This window comes from Bison bison, unplaced genomic scaffold, assembly GCF_000754665.1.
Source record: "Bison bison bison isolate TAMUID 2011002044 unplaced genomic scaffold, Bison_UMD1.0 scf7180017864233, whole genome shotgun sequence".
NCBI classification, from domain to species: Eukaryota; Metazoa; Chordata; class Mammalia; order Artiodactyla; family Bovidae; genus Bison; species Bison bison.
In genome coordinates this window covers 599,996-623,410 of record NW_011494805.1, presented here as the reverse complement: position 1 = coordinate 623,410, position 23,415 = coordinate 599,996, and the positions used below count along the sequence as shown (strand labels likewise).

The 23,415-nt window shown below is 42.2% G+C and overlaps 1 protein-coding gene across 4 annotated transcripts in view; it reads left to right on the top strand.

Annotated features, from left to right (window-relative positions):
• The window catches only part of COL14A1 (collagen, type XIV, alpha 1), a 270,892-nt gene that overhangs the window by 176,478 nt on the left and 70,999 nt on the right, over positions 1–23,415 (top strand). For all 4 annotated transcript variants that reach the window (XR_825786.1, XR_825785.1, XM_010846187.1 and 1 more), the window contains exons 32-36: positions 3,586–3,728; positions 7,264–7,373; positions 9,538–9,696; positions 18,503–18,580; positions 21,550–21,636. Coding sequence is in view for 2 of the 4 variants with exons in the window: in XM_010846187.1 (XP_010844489.1) it covers positions 3,586–3,728; positions 7,264–7,373; positions 9,538–9,696; positions 18,503–18,580; positions 21,550–21,636 (577 nt within the window). In the remaining 2 variants the exon portion in view is untranslated. The remainder of the gene's footprint in view (positions 1–3,585; positions 3,729–7,263; positions 7,374–9,537; positions 9,697–18,502; positions 18,581–21,549; positions 21,637–23,415) is intronic.

Below are 23,415 nucleotides of genomic sequence, written 5' to 3'. Positions count from 1 at the left end.
TAGTTGATGTAAAAATCATATTATCTAGTCACTGCACAGTCTGTGACGTGTGGAGGGGTTCCTAGGACCATTTTCAGCAGTTCTGCAAACTCCAGACGTACTTGAGTTTCAATTCAGGTCAGTCGCTCAGTCGTGTCTGACTCTTTGCGACCCCTTGGACTGCAGCATGACAGGCCTCCCTGTCCATCACCAACTCCCAGAGCTTGCTCAAACTCATGTCCATTGAGTTGGTGATGCCATCCAACCATCTCAACCTCTGTCGTCCCCTTCTCCTCCTGCCTTCAATCTTTCCCAGCATCAGGGTCTTTTCCAATGAGTCAGCTCTTCGCATCAGGTGGCCCAAGTATTGGAGCTTAAGCAACAGTCCTTCCAATGAATATTCAGGGTTGATTTCCTTTAGGATTGACTGATTGGATCTCCTTGCAGTCCAAGGGACTCTCAAGAGTCTTCTCCAATACCACAGTTCAAAAGCATCAATTCTTCAGCGCTCAGCTTTCTTTATAGTCCAACTCTCACGTCAAAAGTAGGAATTCCTGGTTTAAGGGGTCATCTCTCAAGACGTCATCTGCTTCTTTACATTCCAAATCAATATTTGTTTTTGTCTCAAAATGCCTCCAGTATTTTAATATGAAACATTTTTCATGTACATACTTTGATATTTTGATACAGTGTGCATATGTGCATGTAAAAGTGGGGGGAGATGATATTCAAGAAGTAAATTCATCTGTCCAGTGTATAGACCAGTTGCTTTTCTGGCATCTTCCAGAATATTCTTTGTTGGATCTGAGCCTATGGCAGTACTGTGTGTGGTTTTAGATAAATCCAACATCTGACATTACCTTTCCGCAGATTCTCTTTTTTCACATTGTCTAGGGGTGAATAGTAAATAGATATTTGAAAGTCATTCCTGGAGGCCTGGCCAAAAATGAGAGCTGCCGTTTCTACAGTCGTCCGCTGCTCCCCTGGACTGGTCATGCCGTCAGCAGTGTCCTTGTCCTCCACCTGGCTAACTCCAGTCATTGGTTCCCAGCCCCCATCTCTCTCCATCTGTCTCCAGCCTTCGGCAGAGCTGAGCACAGCCTCCTCCTGACTTCCTGCCCTCCTTGAGTCTCTGTTTGCCTTGCAGACTGTGCGTCTGCGGCGCTGGCTCCTCTTCCCTCTACCTCTTGGTGCTGGCGGACCAGCACTTGTGTGCGACCTCCTTGTTTTTTCTGTCTATTCCTATTCCTGGCGATCTTTTCAGTATCACGGTGTTGAATGCCGACTATATGCCAAGGACTCCTGAATTTGTATTTATATATTGCCCCTAATTTTTTTTGGCAACACTGTGCAGCATGTGGGATCTTAGTTCCCTGACCAGGTATTGAACCCACACCCGCTGCAGTGGAAGCTTGGGATCTTAACCGCCAGACCACCAGGGAAGTCCCTACTTCCCCAAATCTAGACCTACGTATTCAATTGCTTCCCAGGTGGCGCTAGTGGTAAAGAACCTGCCTGCCAGTGCAGGAGACGGAAGAGACGTGGGTTCAGTCCCTGGGTTGGGGAGACCCCTGGAGGAGGGCATGGCAGCCCACTCCAGTATCCTTGCCTGGAGAGTCCCATGGACAGAGGAGCCTGGCGGGCTACAGTCCATAGGGTGGTAAAGTCCGACACGACTGAAGCGAGTTAGCACGCTTGCAGTTGCTTACTAGACAACATCCCTGCTCCTCTCTTTAGAGCCAGCCTCACCTACAACCTTTTATGTCTCAATGACGACTACATCTGACAAGTTTCTTAGGCAAGGAAGCCAGACTCCTCCCATTCTCTTAGGCCTCACATCCGTCTGCCACGGAGTCCTCTCGTGTGGCTTCTCACCACCCTCGCTGTCGCCGCCCTGATACGAGCCACCACCACCTGCCTCTTTCCACCATCAACGCTGCAGCCTCCTGTCTTCCTCCTGCTACCCCACCTTCCTAGGGTCTCTTCTCTAACAGCAGTCAGGGTGATGGTTTATAAATGTTCACATCAGATCGTGTCACTCCAAAATCTGCCAGCGATTCCCATTCCCCTTGGAGTAAAAGTCAGAGCTCTTGAGTGGCCAAAGGGCCCTACATTATCTGGATAGCTGTTACCTCTTTGACTTCACCTCTTGTCTCTTAGTCTATGCTCAAAAAGTATCTTTGCACTGGCTGGATGTCTTCATCTCCTATGAGTTTTTCTTCAAATGTAACCTTCTCAATGAAATGTTGTTGTTTAATCACTGTGTCCAACTCTTTGCAGCCCTGTGGACTGTAGCCCACCGGGCTCCTCTGTCCATGGAATCCTCCAGGCAAAAATACTGGAGTGGATCTTGTTTCCTTCTCCAACCTTCTCAATGAACCTTTGCTCAAATAGTAATCCTCTCAATGAATCTTCTAAGTAAACCCAATGCTGAAAACTTTAATTAAAATTCCAAAATAATGCACTTTCGCATTTCTAATCCCCATTGTGCTACTCCTGTTGTTTTTGGTGGCACTTATTACCTTCTAATATACTGTGTAATTCACCCTGCTCAGGCTTAAGTGCTTATACAAGGGTTCCTTGCAAGTTCAATTCACTGATGTATCTTTAATGTGTATTACCATGTCTGGTAATTTGTAAGCACTCAACAAATGTTGAATGAATGAGTACATACATACATACATATTTAATGTATGCAAATCAAATTTTCACTTTTCAAATTTTTTTAATTGAAGGATAATCCTTCACAGAATTTTGTTGTTTTCTGTCAAACATCAACATGAATCAGCCATTGGTGTACATATGTTCCCTCCCTCTTGACCTCCCTAAACTTTCACTTTTAAATTCACACTAAATTCCCACCTAACTCATCACATATTTGTTAATTTAATTAATACATATTATGGGTCTCATATATAGCTAAAAGGCTACATTGCTGCTTGAGGGGAGATCTTTAAAGTATGTAAGCGACCCACCTGATTGTTAGAAAGTTGCGGCGGTGTTGCAGGCGGGGCCCCTCTGTCCATGGGTTCTCCAGGCAAGGATACTGGAGGGGGCTGCCATGCCCTCCTGCAGGGGATCTTCCCCACCCAGGAATGGAGCCCAAGTCTCCTGCATTGCAGGTGGACACCAGGAAAGCCCCCCAATCACCCCCGCAAAAGACTGTAGATAAACATGATTTATAGTACTAAAACTCGAAACTACTTAATTGTTTAATAAGAAGTGACTGGTCAGATAAATTATGGAATAGCCAAACCAGCAAAGGTTGTACAAATATTAAATATCATGCGCTTTAAAATATTTAAGGAAATATGAACTATATAGTAAACGATGCTAAGAAAAGAAAGGGGCAAAATTATATAAATTGGACAAATACTTACAGACATTCTTTAAAGACTGGAGGGAAATGCATGACCCCAAAAGAAGGATCACTTCCAAATGGGGTTAATGGTGATGTTTATTTTCTTCTCTGTTTCTTCACGTGTTGATAAAGAAAAAGATATTTTTTCATTTCAAATAGTGAAAGTGTATTTGCCTTTATAATCAGATAAATGGCTTCTTAAAGAGGGATACAATAAAATATGCTCTTTTCTTTCCATTTTTCAGATACTTACATCCAGAAGGATTGCCCTCTGACTATACAATCAGTATTCTATTCCGGATTCTTCCTGATACTCCAGAGGAGCCCTTTGCTCTTTGGGAGATTTTAAATAAAAATTCTGACCCGCTGGTTGGAGTCATTTTAGACAGTGAGTACATTTACTTACAGACATTCACACACACAGGCATGGGCTGTGTGCGTGGTGTCGTCTTGCCTGTCTTGTGTGTGTTAGTGTGTACAAGTAACTCACTTGTTTAAGCCATCGGTCCATACTAGTAATGGACTGTGTTGACAGTGAGTCATTCATTCCTCTACTCAGGCTTTCAACAAATATTCCCTGAGGCCCTACTGTGTGCTGACGCCAGGTTCTGGAATTCAGTAGGGAGCGAGGCGAAAAGAGATCCGTCCTGCGATGGGGAGATTGTAGGGAGGCCAGGGTTGGTGCCAGGAGGGTCAGTGGGAGGGCTGGGGTCAGAGGTCACTTCTGTGAGGAAATGGTAAATGTTGCATGCTTCTTCTGGGTTCCTGGACCCAATTCCAACATACGAGCTGGGTCTGGGGAGTGTCGGGGCGCTTCTCACACTACCCCAGGCCGTTCTCGGGCAGCAGCCGGTATCTGAGAATTCGGCTTCGGTCGGACACTGTGTACCCGCAGGTGTTCTTGGACCCCCAGGCTGAGGATGGCTCCTACACGACGGCCTTCTTGCCCCAGTTCCGCCAGCAGCGGCAGGATCAGTCTGTTAGTGCAGGTTGGAGGTGCCAGCAGCCACCTCCAGCCCAGGAGGCCACTTGCTCGTCCAGATTGTCTCCTGTGCTTGTGACCCACAGTCTATAAATCAGAGGGTGCCACAGATTCCTCCTCGGGTTTTAATAATTTGCTAGAGTGGCTCACAGAACTCAGAGAAACATTTTACCTACAGCACTGGGTTACCAAAAAAGGGAAAAGAAAGTGAAAGCGAAGTTGCTCAGTCGTGTCCGACTCTCTGTGACCCGAGGTTCCTCCATCCATGGAATCTTCCAGGCAAGGGTACTGGAGTGGGTTGCCGTTTCCTTCTCCATTTCACCTGCAGCGCTAGGTTACCAATGGTTACCAGCGCATTATAAAACGCTCTAACTCAGAAACAATGGGCTGGAGCAAGGCCTGGGGAGGGGAGGGGGCTTCCAGGTCCACCCTGCACCACCCCCCAGCAGCTCCGTGTGGTCACCAGCCCAGAGTCTCTCTGGACCCCATCCTTCTGGGTTTTTGTGGAGGCTTCATTACACAGGAAAGATTAGTTAAGTCACTGGCCATTGGCAATTGAACTCAGTCTCCAATGCCTCTCCCCTCCGTAGAAGTTGAGTTGGGAGCCTGGGTTCTAACCCTCTCAGCACAGGATTGCTTTTCCAGGCAACCAGCCCGCATCCTTAGGTGACCCGAGGGCTTTCCGAAAGCTGCCTTATTAACATAACAAAGGCGCACGTATTGCTCTCTCCACAGGAAATTCCGAGGGTTTCAGGAACTGTGAGCGGACCATAGACAAAGACCTAGTATACATGGGAAATATGTTTTGGTCATCTGAATGGGAAACGTCTCTTTCTTTTAAGTCACAATGTCACAGTACCTCTCTCCTATCAGAGGAAAAAGGCCAGGTTGGCAAGCAGTATGTTTGGGGAAGAATCCTGGGATGGAAATATACATTTGAAAATGGTATTGATGGGTGTGTGAAGTTTAAGTCCCAATACTGGGTCAGAGCATCGTAAGAGGAGTCTAGAAAGGAGAGAGAACAGTTATGAAGAATGAGAAATGCCGTTGTTGGGAGGTTGGAAAGTTGAGGAGGAAACAAGGAAGGAAACTTCTTAACATTTGTTCTTGGAAGTCACAAATGAGGATCACTTAAGAGAATTCTCAAGTTTTGGGTTAACGTCCCTGAGTTTTCTACATATATTTTTAGTGTAAAATTTCCAGTCAAGCTGGGATCCAAAATTTGGTGACTGTTATTAGGTACTGACTCAAACATTTGGATAAGGAAAGTATTTTAAGCTTATTTCCAAGTAGTGTTTGTTAAAAGACCTTTTAGTACATGGAAATAAATCAGCAGCTAAACATTGAAAGCATTTTGCTTTGATACTGAAACTAAGGCAAAGCTGTAGATTAAAAAGGTGTGAGCTGCTAACTATACACAGCCAGGACTTGAAAACAAAGAAGTCTTTTGAGACGATCAATACTTGCTCCTTTTGAAAACCAAATGAAAAATTAAATTGTAACCTGGGGCTGAATTAGTGAGAAAAATATTCTTTTTTTTTTTGTAATAAAATGTTCCTTGTAACATGAAGTACTCAAGAGTAGAAGGTCTTTGTTTATTTGTTTGTTCATAATGTTCACAATAAAAGACACATTGGATTATGACTATTTCAGAGAGGTGTAAGTTACATGTCCTGAGAGAACTGGTTGCTTCAGTGGTTAAATAAGGCAGAGTCTGGTTTTTATTTCTTAACATTTTATTACTGAATTAGGTCCTGTGAACCCTGCTCGGACCCTAGCCCATTCCAGACTCTCTGCCCCAGATCCGGGAGGGTTCCTTTTCCATTCAGGCTTAAGTAGGCAAATGGGAAACCTGAGCTTTATTCAGTGACCAAGAATGGAGAAGCAGGGACCAAGTTCACAGATCAGTTTCTCACCCCCCTGGGCAGAGAGATTTAGAAAGTAAAGACAAAGACAAGAGGAGAGGCATCTGCCTGAGTCCACAGGGAAGTGCTGTGCTTAGTCGCTCAGTCGTGTCCGACTCTGCGACCCCATGGACTGTAGCCCATCAGGCTCCTCTGTCCATGGGACTCTCCAGGCAAGAGTACTGGAGTGAGTTGCCGTGCCCTCCTCCAGCCCCCCTCCACCCTTGGCAAAAGGGGCAGGGCTTTTGCCAAGGGCATGGTCCTTAATGGCTGCCAGTTAGTAAGTGTGTCATTTACTATGCTAATATAGTACAATATGCATTTTCTTGGAGAAGGAAATGGCAGCCCACTCCACTATTCTTGCCTGGAGAATCCCATCGACAAAGGAGCCTGGTAGGCTACAGTCCATGGGGTCGCAAAGAGTCGAACACTACTGAGCAACTTCACTTTCTTTTTTCAAAGTAAAATCAAACTGTAATGAGACTCACAGTCTGTTGGAGGTCAGATTTATCGCCATTTTGGTCCCAGCTGCTGCTTTTTTCTTTTTCTATAGCTTCCTTCCTTATCTCTGGGCCCTTTCACTTAAAGATTTATGTTCACTCCTGCTCAAGGTGGGGAGTTGGCAGGTTTTGAGCAAGGATATTCCTGCTAAAGGTGGGGCTAGAGGGTTGATGAGTTTTGAGCAAAGATCAGGAACATCTCTGGTAACAATTTGATTAGCTTCTTTCTTCCTTTTGGTCTGCCTCCACTTCCAACTTCAGACCGTGCTTTCCCAAAATGGTGATGGCAATGCATACAGGCAGGGAGGTACGGAGGAAGCACGAATGTCGGGCCCCGCCTCACCGTCACTGCATGGTTCACTCGGTTAGTTTGGCCAATTGAAAGCCTAGGGCCTTCCAAGGCCGTTTCGTTACCCACTCACCACTTTAAAACACAGCTTCAAAGCAATGGTTATATTGTTTTGAGTTGACTTTTTAAAAAATTACCCATTTTAATACTTTCTAGAATATTTTTAATCTTTTATTTTGTTTGATTAGATGGTGGGAAAACCCTAACATATTTCAACTATGACTACAGTGGGGATTTTCAGACTGTTACTTTTGAAGGACCTGAAATTAGGAAAATTTTCTATGGAAGCTTTCACAAGGTGAGTAATGCCTTGTATGTGTATATATATATATTCTTTATTCTATTTACTGCAGGCCAAGCAACAGAGAAGTGCAAAAAAAAAAACAAAAACAAAATCAAAAACATCGTGCTTTGGATCTCCTATAGTAAGAATTACCTGTGGGGCTTGTGAACTGCCCAGATATTCTGATATGGTAGTTCTGGGATGGGATCCTAAAACATATGTTTTTATCCAGCACCCCAGGAGACTTGATAGTGTCAGGAGAAAGACATTTTCCACTGTTCTTCTAGGTTCTTCTGGCTGGTCTAAGAATCAAATTAATGGGAGAAACTCAAAAGTTTAATAACATATATACTTGGGGGAGACCCAGGAAAACTGAGTAACTCACCAAAATAGCCAAAACCTTACTTAGGTACCATCTTCAGCTAAAGACAAAAGAGGATTATGCAAGCAGTGGTTTGGGTTTGGACTTCAAAAGGAAGGAAGACAATTCACATGGAGATGGAAAGCAAATGTTTAGTAACTAAATGAGTCAATGGGACACAGATTCCCCTCCACACACACACCTAGCCATATTCTTTGCAGATATTGCTGTAATAGCTCTGTTCTGGGAGCAGACCTTCCGTCTAAATTCTTTTAGGCAGTTAACATGAAGCTCAAAGTTTCTTTCTGAGTCTTTTGGACCTTGGTTATTTTCAGCTTGAAATAATCTGCTTTCTAAAGAGACATTTTGGACCGGCAAATTTTGGTCTCCTATCATATAAGTGGTCCAGGTTCATACTTTGAGGAACCATGTAGCAGAGGGTAATGTATTACTAAGTAGATAGTTGTAAATTCCCTACAGTATGTGTTATGTGGAAAGGATTGCTGGTCTACCTGGCCACCAATAGTGTTAAAGTACCAGCAGCCAAATCATGTTAAAATATGTAGACAGATTGCACTGAGACAGCCCGTCACTGCCACTGTATGGTAAGTTGCCCTGAAGAAGAATTTTGTAAGCCTGACATTCCTCCTCCTCCTAAGTCACTTCAGTCGTGTCCAACTCTGTGCGACCCCATAGACGGCAGCCCACCAGGCTCCCTCGTCCCTGGGATTCTCCAGGCAAGAACACTGGAGTGGGTTGCCATTTCCTTCTCCAATGCATGAAAGCGAAAAGTGAAAGTGAAGTCGCTCAGTTGTGTCCGACCCTCAGCGACCCCATGGACTGCAGCCTTCCAGGCTCCTCCATCCATGGGATTTTCCAGGCAAGAGTACTGGAGTGGGGTGCCATTGCCTTCTCCATGCCTGACATTAGTTGCTCTTATTCTAACCTGGCACATGTGATAGAGCTCTGCTCCTTCGTGTTTCACATCTGTGAAACATTTTGTTTTGGTGATCACTGCAGTAGACAGCCTTCCTTCCAAAATTTACTGTTTCCTTTGCAGTGAATAATCCCACTGATATCTGGGCTGTTAAAAAATGCAACACCAAGAGTGCCCGAGAGCAGAGCATTTACTCAGTGGTGTTGCAAAAACCTTGCATCTTGGCCATACCCATCTTGTCCTGTCGGAGGCAGGGAAGGGGTGTCACACAGCAGTCTTCATCTTGGCTTCTGTTTCCTAATAGGATGTGGTCAGATCTGTCTATTCTATACAACTTTGCTACCTTCTGGGGTTTTGAATACCATCACTATATAAGAACAATTGCATAACAAAATTCTCTCATTTTTGCATAAGAAACGTTGCATAAAAATATTTTTTTCTTGTTACTAGGACTGTAAACCACAGTGTCTTAAATAAGGATCTCAGAAACACGTGAGATGCACGTGATTTATTAGTGTATGCTTCCAAATAGTCCCATTAGCATTTCTTTGGAATTATTGTCATGTATATATCAGCTTCCTCTAGAGATGATTTTTTTCTTGGTGAGACAGTCACAGAGTAGTCAAAAATATTACAGAGGAAATGAAAAGCATTGAGATTCCATTAGTGTTTACAAAAAACCCCATAGAGATGGCATCTGAATGTGGGATAGTCATGGAAGTGGTTTAGAGTAGAACCTTTCTTCTCAAGCAAAGTGCTTAAGGAGACAGAATTCCTTTTCTTCCCTTGCATATTTTTTGGTGATGAGTCATGCAATTATGTAAATGTGTTTGGTATTTTCTCCTGCTTCTTACCTTTTAAAACATTTTTACTTTTATCAGCTACATATTGTTGTCAGCAAGACTTTGGCCAAAGTGGTTATTGACTGCAAGCAAGTGGGTGAGAAGGCAATAAACGCATCATCTAATATCACGCTGGATGGTGTTGAAGTCCTGGGGAGAATGGTTCGATCAAGAGGCCCAAACGGAAACTCTGCACCAGTGAGTGGATAAACAAATGAATCTGTGTTAAGGGAAAAAATTCTCCTAAAATATGATTATGTATTTTCCAGGGGAAGAGCTTGGTAAAGGCATAGATGGAGAGCGTGATGGTGAATGATAGTTGATGAATGATAAGTAAATAGATAACGAATGAATGAATGAAGTGCAAATGAATGAGATGAATTCATTTAAATGGATTAAAACGTGAACATTCGAAGCTCTTGCAATACGCTTCTGCTGTATTATATGGAGAGTGCTCCAGAAATAGACTAGTTTGTTTTCTAAATGAAAATTTTAACAGTAAGATATTTTTAAAATTCAAATAAAATACCGTGGCATAAATGGTTGGTTCATGAGAATCAAAACTGTGGATGAACCTCATTTATATGACCAGATCCAAATCCATATAAAACATGTTATTATTATACATGGGAAATTGACATAAACCTCTCACGTGGGTTAGATTTGGGCATTTTATAACTAGGTCCTTGCTATTGCTAATGTCAAGTTAACCCTTTTTATCGTTAATAATAAGGGATAGTAATATTTTATCATTAATATTTAAATAACATCATTTTAAGATATATTTTTTATCATAGTTTTTTAATCATGGATTTTAAGATCAAGAGACTTCAAATTGGCAAAGAAATCACATTCTTTTCAGTTAATGCCTACAAAAAAGAGCAGTGAGCACAAACTTTTGTTTTAAGACCACACATTCACAGCTAATTAGCAGCATTCTCTAATTTGAGTCATTCTATAATTAGAACCAATTAACCTGGAGGGAATTTTATTCTTGTAAGCAATTCCAAATATTCACATCTACACTTCTCTTCTGTGTAACAGAATAATCAAGTTAATTAAGATTTACTCTTATTGTGCTTTTAGAGACCTGCAGAACTAGCCAGCTGTATGGAATTTTAGAAAGACCTGATGATTCTCAAAGTCTTTTAAAGCTGAAATCATTTAATATTAATACAAATGAAATCTTCTAGTATATCAAATAAATGAAAATGACTTGCAGTATGCTTCAGACCCCATGGACTGTAGCCTGCCAGACTTCTCTGTCCATGGGATTCTCCAGAAGACTACTGGAGTGGGTAGCCACTCCCTTCTCCAGGGCATCTTCCTGACCCAGGGATCTACCCAGGTCTCCTGCGCTCCAGGCAGTTTCTTTACTGAACAGAAACCATGTCACAGTCTTCATTTGCAATCACCTTTGACCTTACATCACAGTATCTGATAAAGTTGTATGAAGAGTACTTTCTCAAGAAACACTTGTTAGAAATTAAATAGAAAGCCATCTATCTGAATTTTTCTTAAAATAGTTTGCATATATCATGTTCCACCTGTGGTATTGACAACAGTCCCCTGATAGATATCATGCTGTCTCCTAATTATAGCTCATACTTTGCAATTACAGTGTTAAAATTAGTTACAAATTAATTGTACTTCAAATTACACTCTACATAGTAATTTTACTCCAAAATATATGACCAATTAAATATTATGGAATTTAGTTCGGAAAGCAAAAACAACCATAGGTTTAGGGTCTACCAGTAATAAATCTTTACTTTTGTCCATGAAAGAAGAGCAATTAAAACAGCAATTAAACCCTCTGTGGTTAACGCCCACCCAGTAGTAGACAAAAGGGAATTTATGGAAGTCAGTCATTAAAGAGTTCTTTGTAGGGCTGGTAGGAAAAAGTTGTGGCTTTTGTAGAATCTGGAAGTCTACAACAGATTACTAGATTTTCGGTCTACCCACTTATTGAGGAATTTGATTATGTTGAAATGGATGATATTAGGTTAGATCTCAAGAATGTGATTGAAAACTTGCTTGGTTTTTTTGTTATTATCAATACTTCTTTCAGTGTAAGACAAGAGAGAAGCTTCAGTCTTCAGTTCTCAATTAGAAATCACAGATTGCTAACATAATCTTGAAATATATGTGAAGTCTAATACCCTGCAAAAGGGAATGTGCAATGCACAAGTTTTGGGTTGTTCCAGAAGGAGTAATTATCATCTAAGAGAGATTAGTAGTTTATAGATCGATATTCCCTGGCAAATTTGTCAATGATTCAAAAAATGCCAGATGATGGAATGATTCTAAATTTTCAGTTTTTAAAGAATATAATCTTTCCATTATTTTAAAGTTTTTATTTTTTATTCGAGTATAGACAATTAACAATGTTGTGACAGTTTCGGGTGGACAGCAAAGGGACCCAGCCACGCCTGTGCACGTATCCCTCTCGCTCAAACCCCCTCCCATCCCGGCTGCCACGTAACACTGAGCAGGGCTCCCTGTGCTTCCAGTGGGTCCTTATTGGTCGTCCATGTTAAATACAGCAGTGTGCACACGACCACCCCAAACTCCCTAACTATCCCTTACCCCATCTTCCCCCTCTGGCAACTGTAAATTCGTTCTGTAAGTCTGTGAGTCTGTGTCTCAGGCTATAGTCTTTTTAAACCAAAGCTGAGTGGAGAAGAGATGAATGGATTTAGGGATACAGTAACTACTGTATTGATATTACTCATATTTGAAATAAAAACTTGTGGCCAGCAATGCAAGACTTTACCGGCAGCAAAAATTCTCTAGTGAGACTAAACTAATAAGCGGGCTGAATCTAGCTGTCAGAGCACGCGGGAGGAGACGGACAGCTGGGCCTCTCCTTTGCAGTCTTCTTTGTCCTGAGAGGTTTCTTCTACTTTTCTGATACCTAATGAAATTATCATGCTTCCAGTCAGAGATGATTCAAGAAAATGTTTGAGCTTCTGGCATTGAACATGTTTTCTTTTTCCCACCTTTCAAATCTAACACCTAGATAATTATACAGTTATTTGTTTAGTTCTCTGATGTGTAAATAAAAATAAATATAAGTTATGTTATAGAATTTTTAGTAATTTTATTTTCTGAGTTAACGTTTTTATGTAGGAATCAATAGAAGACAAATCAATGATCCTATAGAAACAAGTGTTTTCCAATTGTAAGGAAATGGTTGTGTTTTCACTCAATTGTATCTTTTAATCCTTCAAATGATAATAGTGACTAATATGTATTGCCTAATATGGATTAGGTCCCTAGAGAAGGGGATGGCAACCCACTCCAGTTTTCTTGCCTGGAGGATTCCATGGACAGAGGAGGCTGGCAGGAAGGCTGCAGTCCACGGGGTCACAAAGAGTCAGACACGACTGGCGGATAACACGCACGCGGACGAGGCAGTGTGAGCGTTTCTAAGATGTTCCCGTTTAATCCTCCAGTAACCCAGGAAAATATATCGTCCCCATTTTATAGATGCAGAAACTGAGACCTGAATAAGTTAGGGAGAGATCCCCTTTCAAACACGAGGACAGTGAGATGTGAGATTGTATTTGAGTTGCATATGGTTACTGCTCTTCATTCTGAGCTCTCTTCCATTAGGCCAGCCTGATTATGAGAGAACTTAAGGCAGAGGAAGGAATCTGGTCTGTGACAGTGACCATATGCCCTGTCTATTCACTGGCAAGTTAAAAAACTCACCATTATTTGAATTATAGCCTTGAAATAAATGTGATCAGAATGCGCCCCCTCCCCAGCATCTCTGCCCCTTAACATTCTGATTGCTACCAACGATTTCATCTCCTGATTGAGTAGAGCCATTGTGGTTCCCCTTAAATTCAGTAAGTTGATTGAGAGCAAGTAAAAACACCCTGTTAAGTAGCTGACAAGTGGTAAGTGCTTAATAAATCATAGTTTGAAGGTGGAGTCAGTAAAAGTTACACACCAAATTGAAAGCAGAAGGCGGCGTGGGTCCCCAGGACTCCTTCTCCTGTGTCTCAGGGAATGTAAAGCTCTCTAAATATTTGCATAAGATGAGGTACAGCTTGACTTCAAATTATAAGCTTAAAAATGATATGCTGGGAAAAAAAATCAGAAGATGAAATACGGTACTGAGTGGGAAGTCCCTTTTAATTTCCATTCACAGATCACAGTGCCTCAACTGCCAAAAAATATTTCAGTCTTGTTTTCATGCTAACATTTGACCCCAAATGACTTGCCTTTTGTGCTATGCCCAGACAGAAATGTCCAATAATGAAAAATGAGCATTTGTGATTGTCTAAGTATTCCCTTGAAAGAGATTATTACCAGTGAAAGTGGGACGGTCTTTTTCTTGTGCAGATTTTTTTTCATAATGCTGTTAGTTACAAAGGAAAAAAGTTGCTAAAGTCAAAAGGGGCTGCCTCTTCGACGCTTAAAGTATGGTTTATTTTGATCCTCGCTGTCTTGAATTTTTAGGTACTCAAATCTGAGATCTTTGACATATTACCTCTGTAATGTTTCCTCCATAATTGTGTAAGTGTGTGTTTAATTACTTCTGGAATAAAAGCCAGATTTTAAAAAATCAGTCCCCAGAAATGTGACTTGGAAAAGAAGTCTCTAAATAAAGGCCGAGGAATCTGAACTATTACAAATGCAAAACAATTATGAATAAATTTGTTGTACTCACACAAAAAAAGGCTTCTGACTTCATCTGACTTGAAAAAGAAAAGACAGCCCACAAGCATTCTTCAAATGATAGTATTGGCCTCATTCAGCACTTAGTAGGTATTCAACCTCTCGAATAAATAAAATGAACTCATAAGAATCTCAATAACTCAAGAGGGCAAAAGAAGTTTAGCCAAAGGTTTGTATGGAGACATTGTACAGTCATAGGTGATCGGGTGGTGACTGTTTATTTGAAAAACTTCAAGAAAGCCTTGTATACCCCAAGACTAGTGAAAGGCCTTGGCTTTAAATAAATCTTTTCATTCACTAAAATGTTTTCACACTGAGGGCCCTATTCAGAAATGGAAAATTTCTTAATGGATGAATGACTTACAGAATTAACTGACTAATGCTGTCATAATGGGACTCATTTAATAAAAGTAATTATAAAGTCAAATGGCATTGTAAAGTCAGGCTGGGGTATCTGCATTTTAAACATTAGACTAATGATCTGTTCACAAAATAAACTGCAAGAAAATGAGGTGTGCTGTTCAGCTCTCAACAGGAATTCAGCTTTCAACATGTGCTTAAATTACTCAGGCCTTTTCATCCCAAGCCCTAATTTATAGAATGGGGTAGACATTACTATTATCAGACCTCACAGTGGTGATGGGAAGAGTGAATGATACAGGTGAAGTCCTTGGGATGGTGCCTGGCACACAGCCAGGTTTTCAACAAATGTTTGCTGGTATTGTTGTTATTTGCCAAGATTTTTCTCAAACAAAATATTAAACAGATACAATGACTGTGGACACAAACTGCTGTTATATTTCTGCTCTCAGCATCACATCACTTTCATCCTTTTGATTTAACCATTTGGCGTCTGTGTTATATACTCCTGCAGCTTATAGGTCAACTATAAAAGGGCTTCTCTACATGTTGCTTTAAAATAATGTTTATTTTGCATAACTGTATTTCAGGAACTGTTCTAAATATTTTCCTTTAGTGGGTTCATTTTGTCGTTATGGCTGCTATTATTACTCTAATGAATAGCTACTACTGCTAGCTACTATTATTCTACTATTTTAACAGATAAGGAAAGCTGAGACTCCACCACGTGAAGCAATTTGTTTAAAATGGCTTAGCTTGTGAGTGGGTCACACCCAGGCAGTCTAGCTCCATTGCCTCTGAATCCCTGTGCTCCCTTGAAATACCTTTGCTGCTACTGCTGCTTATGAAAATCAGCAGCCACGTTCTTTAAAAATGCTTTAATTTTGAAAACCAAGTTTTTTTAATTGAACTTTTTATTTTGTAGAGGAGTATAGCCAATTAACAATGTTGTGATAGTTTCAGGTGGGCAGCAAAGGGCCTCAGCCACACATAGACATGCATCCCTTCTCCCCCAGGCTTCCCTCCCATCAGGCTGCCACACAGCATTGAGCAGAGTTCCCTGTGCTCTTCAGTGGGCCGTGTTGGGTTACATTTTAAACACAGCAGTGTGCACCTGTCCATCCCACACTCCCTCACTGTCCCTTCCCCTGTCCTTTCCCCCGGCAGCCATAGCTTTCTTCTCTGTGAGTCCATTTCTGTTTCGTAAGCTCGTTTGGATCATGTCTCTTTAGATTCCGCATCTAAGAGACATCATGCAATGTTTCTGCTTCTCTGTTTACTTCACTTAGTATGACCATCCCTAGGTCCATCCATTACAAACTTAATTTTTCAATGATCATAATTTAGTTGTGTGGTTGCCCTGAACAGACTGAAATGTCATGCCCTTTGAAAAAAAACATTTTTAATATGGAAAAGAAAGAGTGTACTGAGCCATGCACTTATTGCTTCAAATAATGCAGTGGTTTTATATTGAAAACAGAAAGCATGATGTCTTGATTTATGGATCTGCTTTCAACATTTGTGTTATTAATCTTGCAAAACCCACTTGGGAAAAGATGTTTGCAGCAAGGCGCAGTTCTTCCTGGGTGTGGCGAGAGAAGCCCTGACTTCATTCTCTTTGCTGTTGGATGGGACGCTGCAGGCAGTAGCCCATTCGCAGTCACACCACCCACTCGAGTGTTCCTACCTGCGTCCAGGGGACTCTTGACAGGGATGGGTGAAAATAAGGCTCCAAGAGTTTTCCAGTTTTTGCTGAAAATACCGCTTTCTGAGGGCATCTTACAGATTATGTGAACCTAGGGATTGTCACAGTAAGTGCAGTCAGAGACGCAGAAACATTGTGTGACGTCTCTTAGATGCGGAGTCTAAAAAGACGTGAAGCAAATGAACCGACACGACAGAAACGGGCTCGAGACCAGGGAGGAAATGAAGAGGATTTCGTCCTCTGCCAGCTCTGTAATTGATGACACTTTCATTTTTAGATGGCAGTGTAGTCGATTTACAGTGCTGTGTCCTGATGCTGGGAGGGACTGGGGGCAGGAGGAGAAGGGGACGCGAAGGATAAGATGGCTGGATGGCATCACCGGCTCGGTGGACGTGAGTCTGAGTGAACTCCGGGAGCTGGTGATGGACAGGGAGGCCTGGCCTGCTGCGATTCCTGGGGTCGCAGAGTCAGACGCGACGGAGCGACTGATCTGTTAGTTTCAGGTGTGCAGCAAAGTGGTTCAGTCGTAGATGGAGAGATGTGTGCTACTTGCTAAGTCGCTCAGTCATGTCTGACTCTTAGTGACCCCGTGGACTGTAGCCCGCCAGGCTCCTCTGACCATGGGACTCTCCAGGCAAGAAGACTGGAGTGGGTTGCCGTGCCTTCCTCCAAGGGATCTTCCCCAGCCAGGGATCGAAACTGCCGCTCTTATGTCTCCTATTGTTTTTCAGATTCTTTCCACTATAGGATATTATAAGATACTGAATACAGTTCCCTGTGTCCTTCTTATTTATCTTTTATAATATATCCTAGTGTGTATCTGTTAACCCCAGACTCCTGAGTGCTGCTACATTTTTAGCCACTCATTTGTGTCCAACTCTTTGTGACCCTGTGGACTGTAGCTTGCCAAGCTCCTCTGTCCATGGGATTTTTCAGGGAAGAATACTGGAGTGGGTTGCCATTTTCCTCCTCCAGGGGATCTCCAAACTCCTGATGACATGCAATATTCGAAAACAATATAGGAAGAAATATAGTGTTAGAAATGGTTAGGTCATGAAGCTAGTGTGAGCCCTTAATGATATTATAATGATGTTTCTAAATGTTTCAAAATATACTTTAAATTGTTGCCAACAAACATGAGTTGCACAAGACTGTCTAAATATTTATGGCATGATCGATGGCCTGAATGAAAATGCACAGCACGGATCTCGCAGTGCCACATGTGAGTCTGTCATGACACTCACCACGTCGTAAACAGTGTTTATGTGTCAGTCTCTTACTCCCTGTAAATGCTTTGTGGGCAAAAAGCTGGTTTTGCTCATTTTTATATCCTAAAGGTCTATATGGTATCTGGCTTGCATTATACACTAAAGAAAAAGTGGTCAAATGTATGCTTGAATGATGGAAGTCAGAAATAATTCAACAAGCCTCCATGAATATCTACTACATGCCCCCCCCTTTTTTTTTTTGCCATGCCACAAGGCATATGACTTAGTTCCCCAACCACGGATTGAACCTCTGGCCCCTGAAGTGAAGTTCCACGTCCCAAGCCTGGGCCTCCAGGGAAGTCCCTGCATGTCACTCATTACGATGGGGGCACGAAGGTGCTATGGCTTTGATGAGTGCCCACTCTGAGGGGAAATATAAATAAGTGTACTGGATGGCGGGCGATGGGCTGTAAGAGATGTCTAGAGCCTGGTGGGGTCACGGAGGCACTTGGACTAACTGTGGTGGGCCATAGGGAGGATTTCACCAGAGGCTCTAAGTGTTTTTACGTAGAGATGGGAGGAAGAATTGTGATGAGTAAGGCAGTTTGGATGGTGGAAGGAGTAACCACTGACAGAAGTCTTAAATCACTGTGTGTTTGAGGAATGACTTTTCACATTTATTCACTGTAATATTATGTTATAAATGTGTTGGTGTTTTATTATGTAAGGTGGCTCAGATGGTAAAGGATCTGCTTGCAGTGCAGGAGAGTCAGGATTGATCCCTGGGTGGGGAAGACCCCCTGGAGAAGGGCATGGCATCCCACTCCAGTGCTCTCGCCTGGAGAATCCCATGGACAGAGGAGCCTGATGGGCTGCAGTCCATGGGGTCACAAAGACAGACAGGACTGAGCGACTAACAGCACTATGTAATGTGTACTGTGAAGTCATTATAAATTATACACACAATGTATCTTTTACTGAACATTGTATATATTGTATATATCTTTTATTGAATGACAATTTTCTTTTTAAATTGCAGTTCCAGTTACAGATGTTTGATATTGTTTGTTCCACATCCTGGGCCAATAAAGACAAATGCTGTGAACTTCCTGCCCTGGTAAGAATTCTTCTTTCACTAATTCTGTTCTTTGCTGAAACTTTCTAAAGTTATATTTAATTGCAGTGCTGAAAATGAAATGCTATTTCACAAAATTCATGTCACAGATAATTCATTATGACGCTGCTGATGAAAATTAAAAAGCAGTTAAGAAGGAGGCATATCTGGAATCAGCAGACACACGGACACACGCAGTGGGAACTGCCCAGCTACACGGGGTGCCACTTATGTAGGGTCCAGATGTTCCCAAATTCCGTGGTTCATGAATCCTTTGGCGTTGCAGTAATTTTTTTTCATGGTACCCCAGAGCCAAAAGAAATATCTAGTAATTCCATATATGAGGTCATTAGGTCCAAACGTCTTCATAAGTGTTCGTATCTTAAAAACTCTGCTGTATGAACCAACAATATATTAATATATAAATCAGAATTGTAAGATGATACACTTACTTTTGAAAAACCACAACTACTCACTACTGGGATGTGTGTGCCTGTTGAGAACGCACTTCTCAGGTCTCAGAGTCTGACTGGACATCACCACCCTGGCTTCTTCCTTTTTTAACTAAAGCATTTATTTATGTGTTTGTGCCAGGTCTTAGCTGCAGCACGGGGCACCTTTAGTTGCAGGGGGGACCCCGCTCCCTGGTGAGGGGTCCGACTGGCCCCTGCACTGGGGTCTCAGAATCTCAGCCTCTGGACCAGCAGGGAAGGCCCCACCTTCCCTTCCTTTCCACGGTGATTTTCCCCGTGGTATTTGCTTTCCTTCACAGCAAGTGCTGATAAAACAAATTTACCAAGTTGTTCTTTTTTTTGTCTTTGGGATCTCAGTTTTCCGACCTGGGCCATGGCCCCCTGCTGTGGAAACGTGGAGTCTTAACCACTGGACTTCAGGGAAGTCCCTTCTAGTGTTGAAATTGTGACCTATTATACCTTGAGCTGGTTGTGTATACAAAGTCCAGTGGGTACTGAATTTTGCTGTGTCTCTTGACTTTTTAAAAAAAAACTCAGAATGCCCCTGTGAATTTCCTGTAATGCCCCAGGCCTTCTTTCCACACAATCTGGGAACCATAGTCATAATCTATTTAACTTAGGCAAAGCTGCTAGAAAAATAAACCTTTTCACATTATAAATACCAAATGTAACTCACCAGGGTGGATGACTGTGTATTTAAAAATGGATTGTTCGTACCTAAGGATCTTTAGGACCAGTGAGCTGAAATGTTGACCCTGTTATGTTTGGACAGAAGTCATGTCTTAAGAATTCAACCTGGTCATGGTCACGGGGAAGACTTCCTCAAGTCTAAAAAATTTCTTTTTTTAAGACCTTACATCAGCTCATGTCATCTGCTGCAGGCCATGTATGCGTGGTGACTTTGTTTGAGAAGGGAGTGACTCTTTTTTTCACCAAAATAAGTTTCCATTAAACTATGGTGAGGAATTAAAGCAGAGACACTATGATGCTGTGCATAAGGGCAGGTAGAATGGGGATTGTAAGGAAGCACCCAGAAACACCCTGCATCAAGCAGAGTGTAATCACCATGTCGCCTAGGCAGATCCCTGCCCTCTCCGAGCTGTTCTTTTTCTTTCTGTCACTGAAGGTGTGCAAGTCCCGTGGTAGAAAGACTCAGATGGAGATACAGCCAGCAGCAGTGGCAAAACCATTAGGCAGTCTCTGGTCACAGGAGGCCTGCTGTCAGCCTGCTTGGAGGATCTTTCAGGATTCTTAAGTCTGTATCTCATTCAAGCTGCCCAAGTTATCAAGCCAGATACGTTTAGCAGGGTTTTCCTTTCCTGCAATGAGCTGAAACTTTTGGATATTGTCCAACATTTGGAGAAAAGCATATAAAGGCTCTTTGCTCAGACTCTTTTGGATTTCTGTTGTGAATATTTCAGAGCCTGAAAGTATTTTCAGCTTGACAATTTAATTACCATCTGTCCTCTGTTCAGCCCTAACAGTACCTTTCCCCAAGATCTTAGAAGACGAAGCTCACTTTCTCTATCCAAAGGGACCGTTGAACCTTTCTAGTTTTTCATCCTAGGGCAGACTTTTTTGGCTGTTGCTCCAAATGGGATATTCACGAATCATTCAGTAGTGCTTACCAGGTGCCCTGTCTTCCTTTAAACGCCGGTAACTCATTCAGGCATATTCAGTCTGACCTAAATCATCTATCTTGTGGTGTCACCTGGCATCAGAATTCTCCAAGAGGAGATGAGCTCTTATCACAAAGCTTTAGGCTGGTGCTGTGGTGTTATTCTCACATTCAGCCACAGAATGTGAGCAGCAGTTAACATTGCTGCAGGTGTGTGTCAGCCACAGAGTGTGAGCAGCAGCTAACATTGCTGCAGGCGTGTGTCAGCCACAGAGTGTGAGCAGTAGCTAACATTGCTGCAGGCGTGTGTCAGCCACAGAGTGTGAGCAGCAGCTAACATTGCTGCAGGCGTGTGTCAGCCACAGAGTGTGAGCAGCAGCTAACATTGCTGCAGGTGTGCATCATGTGTTTAACCACCGTTTTCTTTTCTTCTGGCTCTTGGTTTTAGTGTGGAAGCGGGTGTTTTGATGGACTGTTGCTACAAGTTTTCTTTTATCCTTTGAAATGGAAAAAAGTGTTGTAACACTAAGGAAGTTTCAGGACCTTTAGTTCACGGAGTACCACTTACCCAGCTGAATTAAATGGCAACCAGGATCTTTGGTTTTGCACCTCCACTTGTGCCTTTCTTGCTTCACCTGGATTCCCAAGCTGGTTTTGTCAACATCCTTTGATAACGGCGTTGATTAACGCCTTGCTAGACACCCATTCATTGCTTCTTTAAAGAAAAGATTTTGTGGTCAGAAGGGAATATTCTCTGCTTTTCTAGACTAATGCTCACTGAAGGATTTTTTTTGAAGTGTCTCCAAATGTTTCCTTTGAGTCATAAAGTCGTTTGTATAGACCATCTTGTTAATAGTCATACTATTTCTTTTTCTCTGCAGAGGGATGAGGAGGCCTGCCCAGAGCTCCCGCATGCCTGCTCCTGTTCGGAAATCAATAAAGCGGCTCTGGGACCAGCGGGCCCACCAGTAAGTCTTGCCTCATTTGACCTTAAGTGTTATTTGATATTTGTTACAAAGGTTACTAATTTCCCCTGAATCATTGCTACTGCTTCTCTTTTAATAGAAGATACTCCCCTGCGTACATGGCCAGCTTCATGGCCATTCAGCTTGAGACTTGATTTCTTAGCAATTATGCAAGTAAAGATGACCTTGTGACTAAGTTCTGGCCAGGGAGAGAGAAGGTGTATGCACGCACCCTGGGCGTTGCTCTTAAATGAAAACCGAATGCCCTCCTTTGAGCGTGAGGTAGTGGGTTCACTGTGGCAGCAATGCCGTTGGGCACAGCACAGCAGGAAGAGGGAGGCACCAACGGCTTCACGCTGCCTTGGGCGATAAAGCCACTCGACTGCGCTGAACAGCTCGGATTTTAATATGAGAGAATAATAAATCTCCTACCTTGCTTAAGTGTTACTATTGACCTCCATGAAAACAGTCAGACAGCTTTCCAAACTAAGAAACTGGGAGTGCAGTGCTAGACTAACAGTTATTTCCTCTGAGCACTTTGTAGATGCTATTACAATGTCATCGCTTCCATTGTTGTTACAGAGAAGTCAGCTGTCAGTTGAATTAACTGTCATTTTTCTGTGAGAAATATTTTCTCCATTAGTTTCTTTTAAGATCCTTTTGTCATTAATGATCAGAAGTTTCACCACAGTACATTTTGATGCTATTGTTTTGTAGTCTTGGAACGTTGAGGGCTTTATGAATTTGAATACCAATGTTTCTTGTACATTTTGGAGTTTTCTCAGTCATTTTCTCTTTAAACATTCCCTCTCTCTGATCATCTCTTTTTCTGAAACGCCAGCTAGATGTGCATTATACTTTCTGATTTTACTCTCATGTCTTTTTAACCTCTTTCTACTCTCTTTTTAACCTCTAATTTATTTCCTGTTTGTGTTGCCAGGCTTTCCTCTGTGTAATATCCTCAACATTACTTTCTGATGTACTGTGTGTTTAGCTCTGTTTAATACGCTGCTTAACCTAGGCATGGTGTTTCTGATTGTGATTATCATATTTAGTTTCTCTAGAAGTTATGTTTGGTTCCATTTCAAACCTTCTGGTCATTTGTATAGCCTCTTCTTCTTTTGTAACATTTTCAAAACTTTTTTCTTTAAATATTTTAGTATGATTTACATTCTTTATCTGATCATCTCAGCATCTGTAGTATATGTGGTCTTGATTCTTCCATTTGCTTTGTTGGTAGTTTTATTCATGCTGTGTTGTTTCCACATGTCTTTTTTATTTTGGGGGTTGTATATTTGAGTTTGCATTACTTGAAACTTTCTGGGAATATTTTGAGCCCATGTTTGAGCTGTATTTTTTGAGACAGCGTATGTGTCTGCTTCTGTTAATATCCTGGCCGTACAAACCAGCTGAAAACCAGTAAATTCTGGTCCCTCAATTGTATGAGAATCAGTTTCTGGGTAGTATTTCTTAGTGGAGACATTTACTCCTCCCATAGCTAAAGTGGAAAAAAGTCTTGCTTTTCCACCAGCTGGTGAGACTTTTTGTGGCTGTTCTAGCTCACTCACATTGCTGCCTTTCGAGCTCCTCTGCTTTCAGTCACACCCATGCTCTGCCCACGCCTGCTCCTCACGGAGCCCGGCGCCCTCTCCACTGCCTTGCGTGGGCTGTGTGACGCTGCTTTCCAGAAACCTCAGCCACCCTCCTGCCCTCCCTCAGGGCAGCCTCAGCGATGCCTTCGCTCTGGTGCTTTGTTTCCTTTTCATTATGGTGCTTAAGGGT